We start from the raw sequence: 19,242 nt of genomic DNA, 5'->3' as shown, positions 1-19,242 counted from the left end.
ATCTTTAAATGGGATTGCTGCTTCACAGGAACCAGTAACAACCAAATTCATGCTAGTCATATCACTCAAGAGACATTTTATATTCTAACTGTTACTTTTGTAATTTTACCTCAAATCTCATGTCGGCGTTGACCGCGGCGGGTCGTAGAATCACATCGATAGGGGATGTGTCTCCTGGTTTTATAAATCCGTTGATTGGAGATAATTCAAGTTCAGAATTGTTATTTTCCCAAAAAAATCTAATATTACATTATTTAGACATGCCTGACACCAACATCTCCATTATTTATAATTTTACATTTTTTTTCGATTAAACTACCAAGAGTGATTTTACCCATTGCAATATTGTAAGTATTGAGAACAACTTCCGAAGAAATAGCCCGTCCTGTCACATAAAATACTCCAAAAGCAATATTTTCTACTTCCACCAGCACCTAAATTGTGGGCAAAGATGTTTATACTTCGTCAACAAACTCAGAAACTCTGTTTTTAGGACAGAAGAGAACAGATACATTGACTTTTCCTGTCTTTGCATCCATTACAATATCTTCCGATGGTTTTACCTCCAGAATTCCGCGCTGGAACGCAGTCGATCGCGAAGTTATCAAACTCAGTTTCATTTTTACGGGTTTGCACGTTTTATTAAGTAACATTACATTTTTCTTTTTGACTTGACCGACTTGTATGGCTCCAAACTTTAGAGTTTTGTCACACAAGTTTAAGGCTTCTATCTATTAAGTTTTTTATATGGCATAAACTGACTTTTAAATCGACAGCCTTGCCAACTAATTCGATTGTTCGTTTATATACGCCATTTATTTCGAAAATTAGAGATTCTGAGAATTTTCCAGATTTGTTAGGACGGAAGTAAATAGGTACTTTGACCTCCTGATCTGAATTAATCAATTCTGATTCAAATTGAACATCAAAACTGGAGTCGTGAGTTGGTAACACACGGACACTGTGAGAAATTATATTTTAATAAAAAAACCTAATATTCGTCTTTTCATTGTTGTAAAGTAAAAGTTCGGTGTCTTTTATTGTGTTTCCACAAGAATGGATATAGCAAAGACCAAAGTCATAGGAAAGAAATGAAAAGTGAATTCCTGGAATTTTCGATTTTAAAATTATTCCAAGTTTATATGAAGGCCCATTCACGATCTAAATTGTTTTTTTGTTTATTTTTACTGTGAGGTTGATCATTATTTTTTTGTCTGAACCAACTTCTGTGGACCTCAAAAGTAAATGGTTTGTTGTTTCTTCATAGGCTCCAATAGTCCCGGAAGGAGGGTAGATTTTGAAACACTCGTTCTCAACTTCATCTTTCGGATTCCATTTGTATTCAATCAAAAAGTTGCTTTTGTTCGTAAGATAAAAGGTGTAGACTATCGTTTTTCCAATTGAAAACTTAAAAATAGTAAACAGCCAAACTTGATCTATTTCAAATAAATTCATTTCGTTTTCTTTTAGAGTAAATCTTTGTTTATCTTCATTTTCCAAGATCATCAGACATTCAATTTTTGAAATTTGAGCCTTTACATTGAGTCGAAGTGGAGCTGTCTTGTTTTTTACATGAACCAGAGCATTTATGTTCATGTTTATGGCTTGATCATGACAATAACTCACATCTAACTCGTTACTACAATAATTAATCAGGAAATATTAATTTAACCTAGAGTTTGGAAGTATCAATCCGCTTTCTGGTGAAATATTTAATGATGACAAAAAACTTTTGCTGAAACAGGAGGCCTTGTCTATCATAAATTCTTGTGGAAAATCTTCAAGGTTCGTTATTTTTATTTTTGCTGTGAGTTTCTTTCCAGCAATCGTTTTGCCAAAATCAACTGAAGAACGACAAAGCATTATTCGCGGATTTTTATATGTACCAATAAATATAAATGGGATTTTAATATCAAGAGGCGAAAGGTGCAATTCCCAATTAAAATCAAAGACTCCTTCTTCTTTACACTCAAATTGGAATGCCATCTAACCAATATCTAAGTAATTGTACTTCATATCGTTTTGTTGGCCCCACAGAATCTTCCCGTGTCAGACAGTTAAAATTAACGTTTTTGTTGACATCAATTTCATCTTTATTAACCCATTTAAACTTTAATCGTTCGTCGACGGGATTAAAAAGAATAAATTTTCTATTTTTTAAACTTTCTAGAAAAACTTTATAGTTTTGTCATTTGCAGCATTTGTAGCAACATTTACATAATGTGGTTTACAAGGAACTTTGTTCGGAAAATCTGAAGCAGGGAGAGGAGAAAAAATATGCTGGAGTGAGGGCAATAACTTTTCGTTGTTGAAATCAAAATAAACGTTAGGGAAAATAGAATTCCCTTTAAATAAAATATTTGTATTTTTATCATTTGAATTAGGTATTCTATGTGAATTAATTCAAAAAGAATTTTACTTAAATTTTAAAAAGGCTGAATATTCTTGCAATTTCAACGGACAAAAATTGACAACGAATGTTTGTTTTTTACCACCAGAAATAGAACCACTCTCGGGGGAAATCCAAACAGTCTTGTATTCGTCAACAATTTCACTAAGAATATGAAAATATTATAAACCTGTCATTTAATTCAATTACTTCCCAAAAATAGTCTATACTTATTATTCCATCGTTATTTAAAATCAGTCTAAAAGTTAATGGAATTGATTTACTCTTTTTGCTCCGAATCAAAAACGTGGACATCAGTGAAACTTAATTTCATGTTGTCAAAAGTATATCGAATCGTATCTGCTCTGGCAGAGACTTTCAATTCAACTGGACTGACAGTTTCGTTGACTTCATTATATTCAATTTCAGCCACGCTTTCATAAATTTTTGTATTTTTATACGCCACAAGTTCACTGATTTAGTTATTATATAAAACAACTTTTCTTCGTTATATTTCGGTATTTTTTCCCATTTGGCTACTTTCAACTGATTGTCCCAGTCAACCACGTTGGTTATTTCGTCGTTGAAAGTTATTTTTTGGAGTTTACATAAAACAATCTGTTCAGAAAGTTGGACAGGTTTTCCAGACTTGAAAAATACTGTAATACTTTTAGTAGATCCTGAATGTAAATGACCAACCTAACGCAAATATCGATTTTTTACTTTACTTTGGGAGAAAATTTTAGGTGTTGAACTTCATTCCAAACAAAACGATAACACGTGTCTTGACTGCAGTTTACAATATTGAAGTTCACTGACTCTATGTTTCCTAACACAACATCGGGAATAATAATGTGATTTAACGTTGAAACTAAAAGCATTTCATTTTCAGAAAAACTTTGAAATTCTTCAGTTGTTGAGCTATCGCTTCTACTTACCAGCGAACTGGTGAGTTGGAGACCACTGAGAATGACTGAGTCGTCATGTACTTCGGCTTGGATTGGAATAACTGACTCTTCATATTCATTTCTATCGACTTTCACCAAAATCTGAGCTTTATAGCTGTTCGGTAAGTCGGCTTCGATAGTTATTGAAAGTTCCAATGTCTCTTGTATATTTAATTTTTTTCTAATAATATCCTGGGATATTTCTACAAATAAAATAATTTCAAAAAACTTTGTGATTCAAATTCATCAGAATTATGTACCATTTGAAATATTTTATTTGGATCGCGGAGAGTAATCGTAATATTAGAAGGCAAAACACCGCTGTTTAAAATTTTTAAATGTTTGACTTGTTTTTTATGTATTCGACATTTGTCAAATAAAATGATTGGTTGACCTTTAAAGTTTTTCAATTTTGGTTCAAGTATTTGAATTGTTGGAAAAATTCCATCTCCTTCGAGTAAATAAGAAAAAATCAAGTTTTTGGTTGATTTAGGATTTCCGGGATTGTTGTCAATGTAACATTCCAATGTTGAGTTATAGGTCTACAACTTATAGAAAAAATTGACCTGAAGACTTGTCGGCGTAAATTTTACTGGCAACATTAAATAATTATTTATTGGAATCTGAAATTTTGTATTTTCCAGACTAAAAGACTCGCCTACTTTTTTTCCTTGTGCTTTTAAGACAGCAATAACATCGACTGTAATCTAAAAAATTGATATTTTCATATTACTTGAGAAATGTTTGTAAGTTTTAGCTGGCATTGAACTGTCTCTCCGACAGATGCGAATGGGAAAATTAATTTCTGTTCATTTTTTACAAATATCCCGTTAAAGTTGAGCTTAAAATACACGAAAATATTTTTACTTGATTTAAATCATGTTTTTGGGGCTCTTCTACTATTAACTGTTCTTCAAAAACAGAATCAATATCTGTGCATATTTCCGGAAGAACAGTTTCGCTCATTAACCTATATGGCAATCCTTTTGGATATAATTTCATGTCTCTGTCAGAAATTTCAATATAAAAATGCTATTATTTATTATATAACTTTTTTACTTCGATACTTGTCACAGGCTGTTCAGTCACACATTCAATGTTAACAATTTGACTATTTCCCGGCATTATGAGACCACATGCAGGAGATATTGTAAAGCAATTAACAGAAATCTTAGTTTGGATGTTTGTTTGAGCCATATCACTTTTCCTATGAAATTATGATTCTATTTAAACTGTTTTTTGTCGCTTGCTTTGATAAAATAGTATTTAAATTCATAATGACCGGTATTTTCAATTTGGATTGTTCTTGATTTTTTACTGTATGTCGAAAGATGGCCGAAATTAATTTCGTGATTGGGAACTACTTTAAACCTGTAAAATTAACACAAAATAGGAGTGCCTGCTATAAACCGATTTTGCAGAAACCCTGACTGGTATATTCGCGATGACGTTACTTTTATTTGCTCCATTCATGTCGATAACTTGAAATTTTAGAATAGACATATTTTTAATTTCTAATTCTTTGTCGGATTTAAAATTTAAATGAATTTGATTTGGTCTTTCTCCAGTCCCAAGGGAATTTGATTTTGGGGATACGGAAAAATATTTTTTGAAGTTATTTCCATTTTGATCATCAAAAAACGAAAAACTAAACAACTAATAATATAATGTCACTTGTATCCAATTTCATATTTCCCTTTATTTTTCAGCATAATATTTTGCTTAGCATCTTCTCCAACGTGGCAAATTCCAAAGTCCAAGCCACCGTCTACTCCTTTGGGAAATGTTATATCCAAAGCTATATCATATGCCTCGACAGCTATGTTAATAATTTCACTGTCAACTATTCCAAGAATGTTGGCAGCATCCATAATCTAAATTTTAAAAAAGAATGTTCTGACTTCAAATCTGACATATTTTTTGGCAATCACAACAGGTTTGGTGGCCCGAAAAAAGAAAGGCAGAGAAAATTCTTCAAATGGCAATATGATTCCAGTGTTTCTTAATACAGAGAAATCTTCTCCAAGATTCTCTACCCCTACAAGTCTCCATGCAACGGGAAGTTGAGTCGGGTTATATATTCCGATGGACCTCGATTCTTTACTAAAAATGGAAAATTTACATATAAATACCGATGCAACAAAACTTTATCAAACTGAAGTATTTTTGTATTAAATTTAAGTTCGGGCTTCACACCAAAGCAACTAACATCGAAGGTAACTGGATTCGGATTATTCTTCATGGAACAAATCAAAGTATCTTCGAATAACTCCGATTTTGTAGGGTAAGCCCATATTGAAAAAATCTTAATTTAAAAGAGATAGAAAAACTTGAGTCTCGTTAGGCTTGAGAAACATTTTTGGAGGATCAAATAAAAAAATACTGGCACAGTCGTCATTTAGAAATGAAAATTCCAATTCGACGTTCATGTAACAATTATTTTTAATCGTCAGTTTTTCACTATTTTCGACATAGGCATACTCGCGATATTTTTCCCGAGACTTTCCAACCAGAAGAGGACCAAAATTGTAAGTGTTAGATTCGATAATGAATTTATTATTAACAATTTCATTTTCCTGAACTTTTTTCTTACAACAGTTAAAAATAAATCTATTTAAAATTTAATTTTCATAACTATACCTAGGATCGGCACATATTGATGGGAAACAGCATATTCCACGGCAAAACAACTGCATTAATCGACGAGTTCCCAATATCTCAAAACTCAGTGTTTGATCAAAGGTTCCGACAGAATCACAACTAAATCCAATCTCCAAAGTTATTGTCTGGTTGGCAGGAACGACCCATCTGTAAAATTGTTCTTTTGTTTTTATCTCCACTAGTTCCTGTTCTCCCAAAATACTAAAATCTTGAGATTTTATTTTTACCCGTCAATTTCTAACGCGGATATCGAGGTTGATGCATTGCGTTCTTTTTTATCAGAGAATTTACGTTTCACTAATAAATATTGGTTTTATGGTTGAGTAACTGTTTTTATTCTTTTTTTGTTTTGGAGGAGTAATAATTACATTCTTTTCCACAGAACTCACTTTTGTTACTCTACCCTCCATTTCGTCTACTGGTACTCTAAGGGAATAAATTTTAATTCAAACACTTCTGAATCTTCAGGTTTTACGGAAATTATAGTAAAGTTTTTCGAGCAGTTTAAATTCTTCTTTTCTGTAGGATATTCTATAATTGAAAATAGTTGATCTTGGGTTATTTTGAATGATTCCTTTCTCTTGTTTGTATGCCAAATCTGTAATCTTTTAAAAGCCTATTTCACCATTTCATATGAAGGAATTGATTCAGATGAAATAATCTTTTCAGTTATATTATAACTGTCCATTTCGTCAGTTTCTATGATTATGTATTGAATCCCGGCATCTTTTTTAGTTTTTAATTTTTCTTCTGAGGTGTCATTTTTATTTTTTTTCATTTCTAAAATAAAAATATTCACATACCGCGAGTATTCTTTTGCTTTTGTCGAATTCCCGAATCTTCTTCATTTTCGTTTACAATTCCATTAAGACATAATAATTGACGATTCCAATTTGTCAGAAAATCTTTCAGCGAAGGAAGTGATCCTTCATATGTTTTAAATCTGTATAAAAAATGGTTTCTAAGTACCGATTGCAAATGGAAATCTCAGCGGGAGATAGCTGTTCTTCTTCTGATATGTTGTGTTTTTCCCGTCTTTCAAGATCTATCGACTTTTTATTTCTTTTCCTATTTTTTTAGATTTTCCTTAAAAATACTTTTCTGAGTCAGGAATTTCTTCATCCTTAGACTTTATGGGTTTTGACTTTTCAGATCTGGTTCCAGTTGCACTTTTGTTTTTGCTGCGATTTCTTTTGCTAATAAAATTTATTTTGGTCAACTAAAAACCTGTCTTCTATTTTTTTCAGGTGAATTTCCTTTTCATTTTGCTCTTTTAATAACTTTTCTTGCTTTACTTTATCGACCCTTCGCAATACAAATTAAGCAAATCTACTTTTCTATTCTTTCTCTTTTTATTTCAAGCATTTTGGCATCTACTTCAAACTTTTTCGCCTCTTCTAGATTTTCATATTCACTTTCGCTCATTTCTTCTAGCATTTGCCTTTCCATTAGATTTTGGTGTTGTAAAAGTATTGCTATTTACAATGTAAATAAAATTTTTTCAAAAACCTGCCTTTTCCTCATCTTTCCTCTTATTTTCGAGGTAAGTCGCAAATTTTGATTTGATTAAAATCGAATAAATGTGTTTTTTATTACCCAGAGCTTTCAAAACAATGTTTAATGCATATTGATAAGAAGGAACATATAATGATTCAAATCCACTAATTATGACTCCATTCAGACACTCGTTCTGTCGATATTGATGTATAAGTTTTAATTACTTGTATTTTCTCGTATATAAATTCGATGATAATTTCTTCCGGGAGTAGACATGTAATCATATTTGAATCATCAGTTGTTTTCAAATCCACTGCTTTTAACAATCCAGTTATCGGAGTCTGATTTTGTTAAAGTATTTATTAAATATTACCCCTCCGTTTATAAAACTTTTTCTATCTCTTGTTTTAGACTTAACTCCAGTTTTTGAGTGAGGCTCGACAAAAGACTCGGAATTTCTTTCAGCGACCTCTATGCGAGACTCTTCTCTTCTAATAAAGGCTTCACGGCAGAGTTTCCGACATATTTCGACAGATTCGTTTGTTTCATCAGAAGTAATTTTCTTGGTTATCAATTCATCAAAAGTTATATGTTTGATTTTGTATTCCTTTGTAATTTCTTTGATTATATTAGTTAAATCTTGAAATTATGATTTTTAATCAAGAATAAACCAAAGTTGGGGGGTTCAAAAATAAGAAATGACACAAAACCGCCTTCAACGTCATCTTTGGGTTTTTCCTGATAAGTACTCTCAGCATCACCGCTATTGTCTTGTTTCAATTTGATTTCTATTTCTAGTTTGAATGAAACTAATTAAAAATACCGGTTATATTATTTTCTGAATTTTCTGCCACAATTATTTTCTCTCCATTTTTTTGGTTATCTAATACATGCAATTTGTTAGAAATTTCTGAGAAAAATTTCGGAAGATCGGAACGAGGAAATCTGGCAGGCGAAAATATACAGTCAAACTCATCATAAGACCCAATATTACGCAAAATCTGAATTATATTGCAAACCAAAAACCTCATCTTCCGTCACATATTTTTTATCAAAATTCAAGCTATAAAATTCAATATCAAAGTCGCAGGGGTTTGAAATGTTGACTTGTCTAGAAAAAACAGGTGAATGTGGTAGATAAGGTCCAAATTCAAAAAAATTAAGATCAAACTGCAATTTTGGTTCAAGTCCATGCCCAGTGCACGTTAATTGGAAACTGTCGGGATTACCAACGACGCTGAACATAATATTTTCCTCGTATAACATCTTGTATATTTTATTAAAGAATAAAAACCTCTTGGCGAGGAGAAAATGCGACTGCAATTGCAGTTACTTGGCCAGGCATAAGAGTTCCGCTGGTTTCTTTGAATTCAAAAATCCTACGCATTTCTTTTTTCTTAGTTTTTTGAAATTTTAAGTGGAGCGGTAAAAATTTATTCACTTTCTTAAAATAAGGAATCCAAAAACTACTGTTTTCTTTTTTGGAGCGTATTTTACGGACCATTGTACCTCAACATCTTTTGTATTTTCAATTTTCAAGTACACAACCTTTGAGAAGCTGCACTGCACAGATTCAAAATTAATTGTATCCGTCATAAACGTCAATGATGGCTTTGTTACAGTCGCTACAAAATTTAGAATTACGGGAAAGCCATTTTCAATCTGCAAATTTATTGGAAATTATTAATACAGATATTAACTGCTTATGGGACAATTTGGTGAATTCTTCACTTATTGGATGAGCCTCCAGAATAAGAATTACGGATTGTTCTTCGTCAACGGGAACATACTTTGAAGCGATTTCATCATATTCTATTTTGAAACCAAGTTTTTTCGCGGCACTCTTTTTTAATCGGAAGGAAATGGGTATTTCACAATCATTTTTTACCAATGCAATAATTTGTTTTGGTACTCCAGGAATGACGGAACCAAAATTTACTGTCACTTCAGTTTCAAATATTCTTAAATATTTTAAAAATATAAACCGTTTCAAATTTTTTAAAATAGAAAAAGATTTATCCGTTTCATCGTTTTCAACAGATTTAACTAGCTTGCATAGATCAGTCAATTTTTCATTGCAATTCAAGATATTCATATGATACGACCCCACGATCTAATTTCAAATATTTTTAATTACCTCATTTTCATTTTGCATAAAATTCATGTCGATTCTTGGACAAACGCTGTATCCCACAAATTTGATCAGATCGGGCTCAAAATGAGCGATCTGGATTTAGTTATAAAATTTAACCTGGATTTTAATCTGTCTCTCAAAATCTCCTATTACAAGTGGAATCAATTCGACCTGAATGGTCACCGAACTATTTCCTTCTATAATGCTCTAAATTGTCAATAATGTGTACTAAGACATTTTTTAAATGTACAATTGGAGAAAAAATTCCATCTTCATTTTCTTGAATAATTTCAAAAGGCAATGGAACCACAGAATCGTTGTAAATCACAACATCTGTTGTATAGATTTTATCAAACAGCTTAAAATATAGTTAAAATTTTTACCAATTTTCCAAGGGGAATTTCACTTTTTTCATAGTGGTACTTTATGTTGGAAGAAGTGGCACTCAAATCAAATTCATAAGTCGGTCCTCCTAAGACGTGACAACAGGCTTTTGCGGCGAATGACATGTTTGTATTGCCAAAATAAGTAAAAGAAATAAGTTCTGATTGGTTTGGATTTAAAATCCCTTGAGATGGCAAAACATCAAATATCTAAATGTACATTTAACATTCTACTTCTTCTGGTGGTAGATCCTCCATCTTATTAGAACCACCTTCTTTTTCGTTCTAATAACAATCTTTTTACTACAAATACAGTAAAAATATGTTTTTGCTGTAGAGAATTTTTTACAAAACTCCAAGAATAGTTTGACGGAAGCGTAGAAAAGTTCGACATTTTGAGGTATTTTCTTGATTCTTGATCATTCATGATGTTTCCGAAGTCAACAAATGTAGCATCAAAAGAGATGTTTGGGAAAAAAACTTCTCCTTTTAATGTAATGCGATCCTATTTAATTTTATTACATTCATTATATACTGTTTTTACGTGATCTGAATATTTGATTATCAAATTTTTTACGATTTTTCTATTAAACAGATCGTTTTCAAATGCCGGGTCGAATTGAATTAGAATTGTTTCTTCAGCGCCTGGTTCAATGTTAAGAATCTATAACATTGTGAATTTATATTTTACTATTTCGTAGTAAAATTTTTCCATTTCTAGACTCAAGCTAAAAGGATATTCAGTTGATATAATTGTTTCGAGTTTAAGAGGACATACGTTTTTAATTTTAAGTGCTTTTGTCTGTACTTCCAACTCATTGATCAAATTCTTGAAATTAGTAAGAATAGAAATGAACTTTTTCAAAAATAAAATTTAATTCCTTCTTGTCAAACACGACTTCTGGTTCAATGAAATTACATGATATTTCAGACGTTATAATCGTATCTTTTCCTCCATGTTGACCAATAATTGCATCGCATACGATTATTTCAGTTATTTTTTGAGGTCTAATTTTATTTATTTTTATAAACTGTTGGCAGTCGGCTTCAAGGTAGAGAAAACATTCGTCTCCAATATTAAGGTCCATCCGATTAGGATTTAACGTGAAGGTCGTGTTAAATTTTTTTGTGGATATCTTAAAATATTATATTTAAAGCTAATTTTAACTTCATGTGACAGCTGCAGTTTGCCTTTTTTAGTTTTGACAGAATTGAGCGGAATACAGTTCCAGACCAAATGTTGTTGGCGTCTTCCTTCATTTTTCAATTTATAAGCTTTTTTAAATGGTTTAGTACTATAAATATATAAATCTAAGATAAAACCTAAAATGATTTCCTAAAAACATTGAAGGTGTAAATACAGGTTCCAATGTGATTGTCGTTCCATATCCATAAGCAGATAACATGACAGACTTGGTCTCCGCGTTGTTTATTTGAATGTATAACTTTTCTTTATAACTTTAAATAATAACTATCAAAACAACAGTAGATTATCTCGCAGGAAAGCAAAAATGTTTAATTCAACTGTCTCTTCTGGTTGAATTGTCCCTGCTGAAATTGAACTATAAAATTGGCTGTATTTTTTCCCCTAAAAATTTCAAAAAATATCATACAAGCGAAATAGAAAATTCCGCAGGAATTGGAGACTGGTTTGATAGGACTAATGGTTTCGAAACTTCCCTTAGAACGCGAATATTTCCAAAATTAATGGTGGTTGGGGTTACATGTATCACGGGACCTTCTCCAAAGCACTGGACATTTGCTTTCTAATGAAATATCATGAAAATATGAACTACCAGGCTCCTTATCGGATATTCAAAAAAATCAACAAAAATTTCAATTTCTGAATGGCCAGTCTGTTGAGGGAATATTATTAATTTCAAATCTAATTTTGAATTGGCTTCGACTCTGCCAAAAGGCTCTGGACTTTTGTATATTATTGTCGTGTTTTCGTCGATAGTTTGCTCTCTCAAACGATATGCTACAGGAAAACTGGAATCATTCAAAATTCCGAGATATCCAAGGCTGTTGTGGTCTAGGAAACATCTTGAAAAATTTATTTGTTCGTTTACCAACGAAACATTCGGTTCAATGCAGCTAAAGTTGAAAAATAATATCTTACGTCGCAAAAATAGGGAGTTCATAAACATTTTCGCCGATTTCGTCAACATCCATGATAAGTCCGTTTTCATATGATTTTAATATATTAGGCAATAAACGAATCTAAAAAATAAGAAAATCATAAATTAAAAACCTTTATTTTGCATTTTTCTTTTGCCATAATTTGACCACAATTTGGATAAACAGCAAACTCTTTTAAAGATTGATCAAATTCTCGTTCCTCTAATTTTTCAAAACAGTCTTCTATTTCGCAATTTATAGGATCGACGTCGCCGTTTTTTTTAATGCGTAGGTGGAAATTCATTGGAATCAAAGCAGTATTTGAAAGTGTACATTCCACAAAGGTAACAAACCCAAAAGCCACGTGCCCAAAATTGATGGATTTCTTATCGAACTGAAACGTGGGTCCAATCACTGAACCGCTGCATCGAGAATGATCAAATAGTAATTACTTTATGTTAAAGTCAAGTTTTTCGCGAACTCCGTTAATTTTTACTTTAAATTGCTGATAAAAATTCATTATTTTATCCGCAGAAAAATTAATTCGAACAGCCTGATAGCCATCAGCCGCTACTTCTCCGGAAATAGGATACAGTGAAAACTTTTCGCTAATTTCAGAATTCGAGTGATCAATAGAAAAACTAGCAGGAATGTCAGTCCGGTTTGATAGAACAATCTGTTAAATTTAAAAAATACAATAAACTTCATACGAATGTTTAGAGTTAATGAAAACATTTCCGATATTTAATGAATCAAAGGAAAGGATGATTTTCGGACCAATTCCTTCTCCGGTGATTTCGAGCGGAAGTCTATTTTCCAATCCTTCGATGCTACAAAATATAATTTTTTGGTATTTAATGGCTTCATCTGGACAAAATGTCAAAATAATTTCTGTTTCAGAATATGGCCAAACATCTCCTTCAAGAGGAAATAACTGAAAATTTTTATCTTCAAATAAAAGTTTATGTTCAAAAATAGACTAAAAATGTTATTAAAAATCAACATGTTTTCTATTCGAGTTTTTTCTTTTGAGTAATGTCCATTCTTCTTTACACAACGTAGAGTCGACTTGGGAGCTAAAATCTATGCCTTCTGGTTCTTTTTCGGAAAAAGAATCGCATAATCTTTTAAGTTAAAAATGGCCTTGTTTTTACTGTTTTTTCATTGTGTTTTCTTCCAAAGCAGATCTAAATTCGCTCCAGTAAAAATGTGCGATGATATTTGTGTTATTTACTATCTTAATGACGTAATCGTTTGTAAGTGTAATAAAAGTCTGGTCAATATAAATGGAATCTTCTTTTAACATAATTCCTCCATTTTTTGCCTTTCCTTCCATCTTAATATAAAGTTCTTCGCCTAATAGTAATTATAGATTTATAACAACCAGTATTGTAATGTAAAATCAAATCATGATTGTATTTTGTACATTTTGTCGGGTTGAAAGAAATTGTTATTTGAATATTACCTCCCAAAGGAACGATTCCTGTTTTTGGAAAAACAGAAAATGGACTGAAAATCGATTAAAAATCAACCTGATTGTTGAAAGCGAAAATTGTGCTTCGAAATCGCCAATGTTCCTTACAAAAATATCTCTTTTGGTGACAGAGTTAACCAAACAATCTTTAAATTCAATCTTATCAGGAAAATCCAATATCGGGCGCGCTCCGATCCCTTTCACTGGAATCACAAACTTCTCTCTTTCTGTAATACAAATCAATTCGTGGACATAATCCTATAAATAATCGTCAAATTCATACTTTGTGTTCTTCAGGAGTAAATAATATCTTGAAGGTTATGGGAAGTCCGGGACCGACTTTGATGTTTGAGTCATTTGGACTGATTATTTTAAAATAAGGACTTTCCACTTGTGTCACTCTGATTAAACGGGGGACCTGAAATTGAAATTAAATTTATACCTTATCATTGTTTCTCAATGTGAGGGGGATTTTATAAGTCTCGTTTGGCTCATATCGTTGGAAAAATATTTCTGAAGGAAATGGTTGGAAAAGTGGAATTCCAATTGGGACAGAAGAAAACTTAATATTAAATCATTTTTGAATAAAACTCGCTGCCAAGATGTTTCCGACATGTCGAGTAATTCGACGATTTTTGGATAATACATGGTTTTTGTGTTGTTTAGTCTCTCCTCTGTGTTCATTAGATTGGTTTTCATATAATCAGATGGCAACAGCTAAACAGATTTTCTCGAGTTAATGTTTACTCGCTGGTTCTCTATTGGTTTCTTTATTGTAGGGTTTTTTGGAGCAAAGTTTTTTTTGTGTTCAGACGGAATATGCTCGCTCTCAAAATGCAACATTTCAGATGAGCGACTAGTCAAATTTCAAAATGTTAAAATTCGTAACCTTAGGAACATTTTTTTATTTTATGGTTTATAAAAAATAAAATTATAATTTTTATTGAATTTTTTATCACCAAAATGAATATTTGGCTACTTATTTGTATTTAAAAACAATTAAAAGTTAGTAAGATATTATTTTTATTAGAAAAATGCTAGTAGTAGACAAAAAGTAGATGGGTATTATTTAACAGTTTTCATGATAAGTAATTATTAATCCAGAAACCATTCATTGTTAATTTAAAACTGTTAATCTTTTTTATTTGCCGATGCCTTTTGTATAAATTGTTCTTTGCATGGCTTTAAAGTTATTTGGGTGTGCTATTAATGGAAGTAGGCAGCGTTTTTGTTTAGCTTAAAAAATTCAATATTTTTTTCATTGATTATGTCGTTAAGATTAAGAAGAAACTTATATATTTTCCCAGTTTTTTTATTGCGGTTGCAAACATTTAATAAATGAACTAAATTTGATCTCATCTAGAATTTTTATTTTTTAGTCTTTAACTGTAGATTGACAGAGATTTTTGATTGGTTGGAAGATTCTTTTGAGATCATTTGTTGGTTACGCTAGGCACAACGATGAATGTATTAACCTTGGCATGGCCATTCCACAAAGATCTATCACTAGGCTACTGTTATTCGACGTGGTGACTTGCTTTGACATCTTAGAAATTAAATAGGCAATGCTTTTATAACCTTTTAAATGTCTCAAAATCTATTCGTAAAATGTAAACCTAAAACTGATGAATTTTCAGAACCACTCTTGGCTAAAAGTCAACCGCAAAGCTTTTTTGTTTTCTAAATCATCTTTGATTTCTGTTTATATTTATTTAAAATAAGTAAAAAGTGAATAAGTTGGGTTGATCAAGTTATATTAATATTCCAGGCAGTGCATGCTTTCTTTACAGAATATTTGATGAACTAGTTTTTAAAGAATGCGAAATGTATCTTTTCTAATTGAATATGCATTCTTTGAGTAAAACACAGTTTGTTGAAATTTCTAGTAAATTTTGTCGGTTTTTGAGATAAGTTATCACATTTATAATCATAAATCGGTTTTTATTTCAGAACCCTGGTAAATCAAACTTGTTTATCAAAATTATGGGAAATTAAAAATTATTACAAATAAAGCTTCCCATAAATATAATAAGAATATAACTATTTTTAAAATATCAAAAATGAAAGAATATTTGCTTTAAAAACTATTGTTATAAAAATCTGCCAAAAAGAACTTATCCACAAATACAAACGTTTTTTGCAAAGTCGCTAAGTTTAAATGATGATAGATAAATATTTACAACAATTTTAGGAAAATTTTTAAAGATTGGACATACAAATTTTTAAAGATCTGTATATTTGTGACGTTGGCTATTTTAATGACGTAACGAATCATCTCCATAGATACATCATACTATGACAGATAGTTAAAGTTGTGGCAGACCACAACAAATAAAATGATAAAAAGATAGTCAAAAAGAAATTAAATGATTTCAAATGCTAAATAAACCAAAAATAATAAATTTTTATTACTACATGAGTGGAAAATTATAATATTTTGATGCCGTAGATCGTTTTAAACAAAAGTAAAAATGTACAAATTAAAATTATTAGTCAAACATTTTGTAAAAAGTCACTCATATCCCCCGATTCATCCTCAGTCGGCCACTAAAATTAAAATCACATTCAAAGTACCGTTGGCCTTGAAGGTGGAAACTCAGTGTGGTTGACCAGACCATATAAATCTATATAAATAAAGGATATAGATGTACTGTAGTCATCTATAGAGTCAAACATTTCATCGTCTCCAGGAACCTAACGTGAATGGATAATTTGTACAGAAAATGGTTTTTGGGAAGAATAAGGCACTTCAAAGTCAGTGACTAAAAAATCTTCTTGGGAAGGGTAGATCATTGGGTCATATACCCCCGTCATCTGATCTGAAGGTCTCATGATAAAAATTACAAGGATGGGACTCCCACTGGTAATAAGAATCGGAATAAAATTCATCATCTCTACAAAATTGATTGGTTTATAACAAAAGGTGACCCGTTTTATGGGTCAAGTGCAATCGAGCGCATTCCCACCACAGAAATGCCACAAAATAGTATTTCTATAAACAGACCTGAGAGATGAGAGCTCATGAGATTGGTCGTAGCTATGAGTAAATAAGTTATCTTCATAAATTTTGTGATCAGTTGGCATTGAGTGGGCTCGACTATGCCAAGTCTCAATGTCAGATGAGCTTAAATGTCCGGGGCATGCATTGGGAATGATTAGATGTGGTTTTTGAGGTTCGATGAAAAGGGAGGCAGGGAGATTGCGACATTTCATAGGCACGTGTGTTTGTATTTTTATTTCAGTTGAGCTTAAACTCTTGTAGAATTCATTGCAGATATATTCGGCAGATAATCTTCTTGGTTTTGATTCCTGCGACATTTTTTGAGCAGGTGAAATCTAAAAACAAATAAGTAAAAAAATAATGTTATAATTTTCTTAATTGGGTTGCCAATAAAAAACAAAAAATTAATTTACAAAAATTTTTAAATAAATATAAATTTATAATATTTTCAAATTCAATAAAGTAGAAAATAAAAAGTTCATAAATTCAGAAAATATTTTTCAAGTAAATAATTTGTTTTTAATAAATTTTTATGAAGAATTAATTAATTATTATTTTGATTTTTTGAAGTACATTTTCATGAGAATTTTATGTGGCAGACAAATATCATGGGGAGATATAAATTATTGACTGGTGGAGACTATTATTTTAATACTGTTTTAATTTTCAAAATAATAATTTTTAGAATAATTTATTAATAAAAAAAATTTTAATATTTATTTAATAAGTTTAAAAATTTTCAATTAAAATTTTTCTATATCGAGATATATTGTGTATTTAAAATTACAAAATATTAATCTATTTTTTTAATAATAGTTTTTTTTTAAAACTTTAATAAATACTTAACAATTAATTGTAAAATTATAATAAATTATTACCAATAACTTTGTTGTTGTGTGTCAATTAAATGAGCTACGTATTTCTTTTTAAAATACTCAACCAAATATAGTCAAAGAAAGATTATCGTTCAGAAAATACCAAAAAACGAAAAAGACCTTACTACAACGACTTTATACTCGATGAGGCCGGTTATACCCACATAACCCAACCTTCCAATAGAAGTCGACGACGAGGACGAACAGTCAGAAGAAGACAGCCGACAATCAGACGAAGACTTGATTGACTCAGATGTCGATATAAATGCAGGTGTGGACTACTCCGCAGTCAATCGACAGCTCGGAAGATTTGATGACCGACAAAAATATTACAGGTTATTCCATCACCTCAAATCTTCAGTGAAGCCCGAAGGCAGGAAATTGAAGATTATTACAGTCAGTTGTACCACAAATCGGATATTGGAGATCGTTATGGCGAAGGGGATACAATGACCCTGGAAATTGCCCAACAAAAATTACTTCCGAGTGTAAAGTATATTATTATATTATTTATTAAATTAAATAATATTTTTATTTATTAATAAATTTTAAAGAGATCCAAATTTGTGGTTGGTAAAATGCCGGATTGGAGAGGAAAGGATCACTGCTCTCCAATTAATGAGGAAATTTATATCCCTCCAAGACAAAGAGAATGTAGCCACGTTTTTTGACTGGCAGAGTCTGATGATCAAGTCGGTGATCACGAGGGACTCACTAAAAGGCTACATATACATCGAGGCCTACAAACAAGCCCATACAAAGCAGGCAATTGAAGGAATCGGCAACCTCAAAGCAGCAAAGCCCGCGCAAATGGTCCCAGTCAAGGAGATGCCGGATGTCCTCAAGACAATTCGAGACTCAGAACTAAAGCCAGGCACGTGGGTGAGAGTCCGTTCTGGACTATATAAGGACGATCTGGGGAAGGTAATCCAATATTCTCATTTCCAGGTTCACAGCGTCAAGCAAGCGGAGAACCAGGTCTGTCTAATTCTGGTCCCGAGAATTGACATGGGAAGGGTCAATTCTGGAAGAGAAGTCAGCCAGTAAGTTCGCGTGTTGTATTATATAGGATGTTAAAAGAAGGGTAGGACAGAGTTTGTTTTCGGTGGATGAAATTCGGTAAGGCAATGATTGGGATTGTTAGTGATTCGGGGGGAGTAGTCACCACAAATGAGGATTTTTATGTATATCAGAACAACCATTATTCCAAATCAGGCTTTCTCTACAAAGTGTTTCAAATAAATGCTATTGTTGGTGTCTGCATGTCTAGTTTGCAGATTTCTGGAGGGATTACTCCATCAGCTGAGGAATTGGCCAGATTTGAGGATTTGTCGGGTAGTGGCATTTTGTTATTGTAGAAAATACATTTTCCGAGTCGTCCAATATTTTTAACGAGGGAGATTTGGTGGTGGCAATAAAAGGGGACTTGTATGGACTGGAAGGTCGTGTCCGCAGTATCACCGACCAGACAGTCCTCCTGGAGACCATGCACGGAGAACTGACCGTGATTTTGACTGTTTTGACATACCAGGACAAGACAGTGGAAGTGCATATATCAGAACTGAGCAAACTAATCAAGATTGGAGACTCAGTGAAGGTCATTCGAGGGGATTTTGTGGGGGATACTGGCATTGTGTTGCATGTGGATGGACGAAATGTGTTTATCCTATCAGACTCGACTCAACGGGAGGTTTTGGGTTGTATAATGTCAGTTGGAGACATCGTTGAATGAGATTCAGTTGAGTAGTGAGAGTAGTGGG

The 19,242-nt window shown here is 32.0% G+C and overlaps 2 protein-coding genes and 1 long non-coding RNA gene across 3 annotated transcripts; 1 reads left to right on the top strand and 2 right to left on the bottom strand.

The window, feature by feature from the left end:
* Nucleotides 1-294: 294 nt before the first annotated feature.
* LOC115228379 (hydrocephalus-inducing protein-like) lies at nucleotides 295-2,083 on the bottom strand. The gene is made up of 5 exons (XM_029798976.2): nucleotides 1,673-2,083; nucleotides 1,225-1,639; nucleotides 992-1,161; nucleotides 763-961; nucleotides 295-731 (listed from the first exon to the last, which is right to left on the bottom strand). Exons 1-5 carry the CDS (start codon nucleotides 1,984-1,986, stop codon nucleotides 456-458), a joined length of 1,374 nt encoding a protein of 457 aa, XP_029654836.2. The 5' UTR covers nucleotides 1,987-2,083; the 3' UTR covers nucleotides 295-455.
* Nucleotides 2,084-12,129: 10,046 nt separating this feature from the next.
* Nucleotides 12,130-14,449, bottom strand: LOC115228378 (hydrocephalus-inducing protein homolog). The gene is made up of 5 exons (XM_029798975.1): nucleotides 14,354-14,449; nucleotides 13,890-14,024; nucleotides 12,585-12,808; nucleotides 12,266-12,554; nucleotides 12,130-12,234 (listed from the first exon to the last, which is right to left on the bottom strand). The coding sequence occupies exons 1-5, from the start codon at nucleotides 14,447-14,449 to the stop codon at nucleotides 12,130-12,132; spliced, it is 849 nt and encodes a 282-aa protein (XP_029654835.1).
* A 3,042-nt stretch (nucleotides 14,450-17,491) lies between these two features.
* Nucleotides 17,492-17,793, top strand: LOC115228398. The gene is made up of 3 exons (XR_003883211.1): nucleotides 17,492-17,523; nucleotides 17,557-17,635; nucleotides 17,667-17,793. It is a non-coding gene; the product is annotated as an uncharacterized LOC115228398 (long non-coding RNA).
* The last annotated feature ends 1,449 nt before the right edge of the window (nucleotides 17,794-19,242 follow it).

This window comes from Octopus sinensis, unplaced genomic scaffold (genome assembly GCF_006345805.1).
Source record: "Octopus sinensis unplaced genomic scaffold, ASM634580v1 Contig10384, whole genome shotgun sequence".
NCBI lineage: Eukaryota > Metazoa > Mollusca > Cephalopoda > Octopoda > Octopodidae > Octopus > Octopus sinensis.
This window is presented reverse-complemented; position numbering and strand designations above follow the sequence as displayed.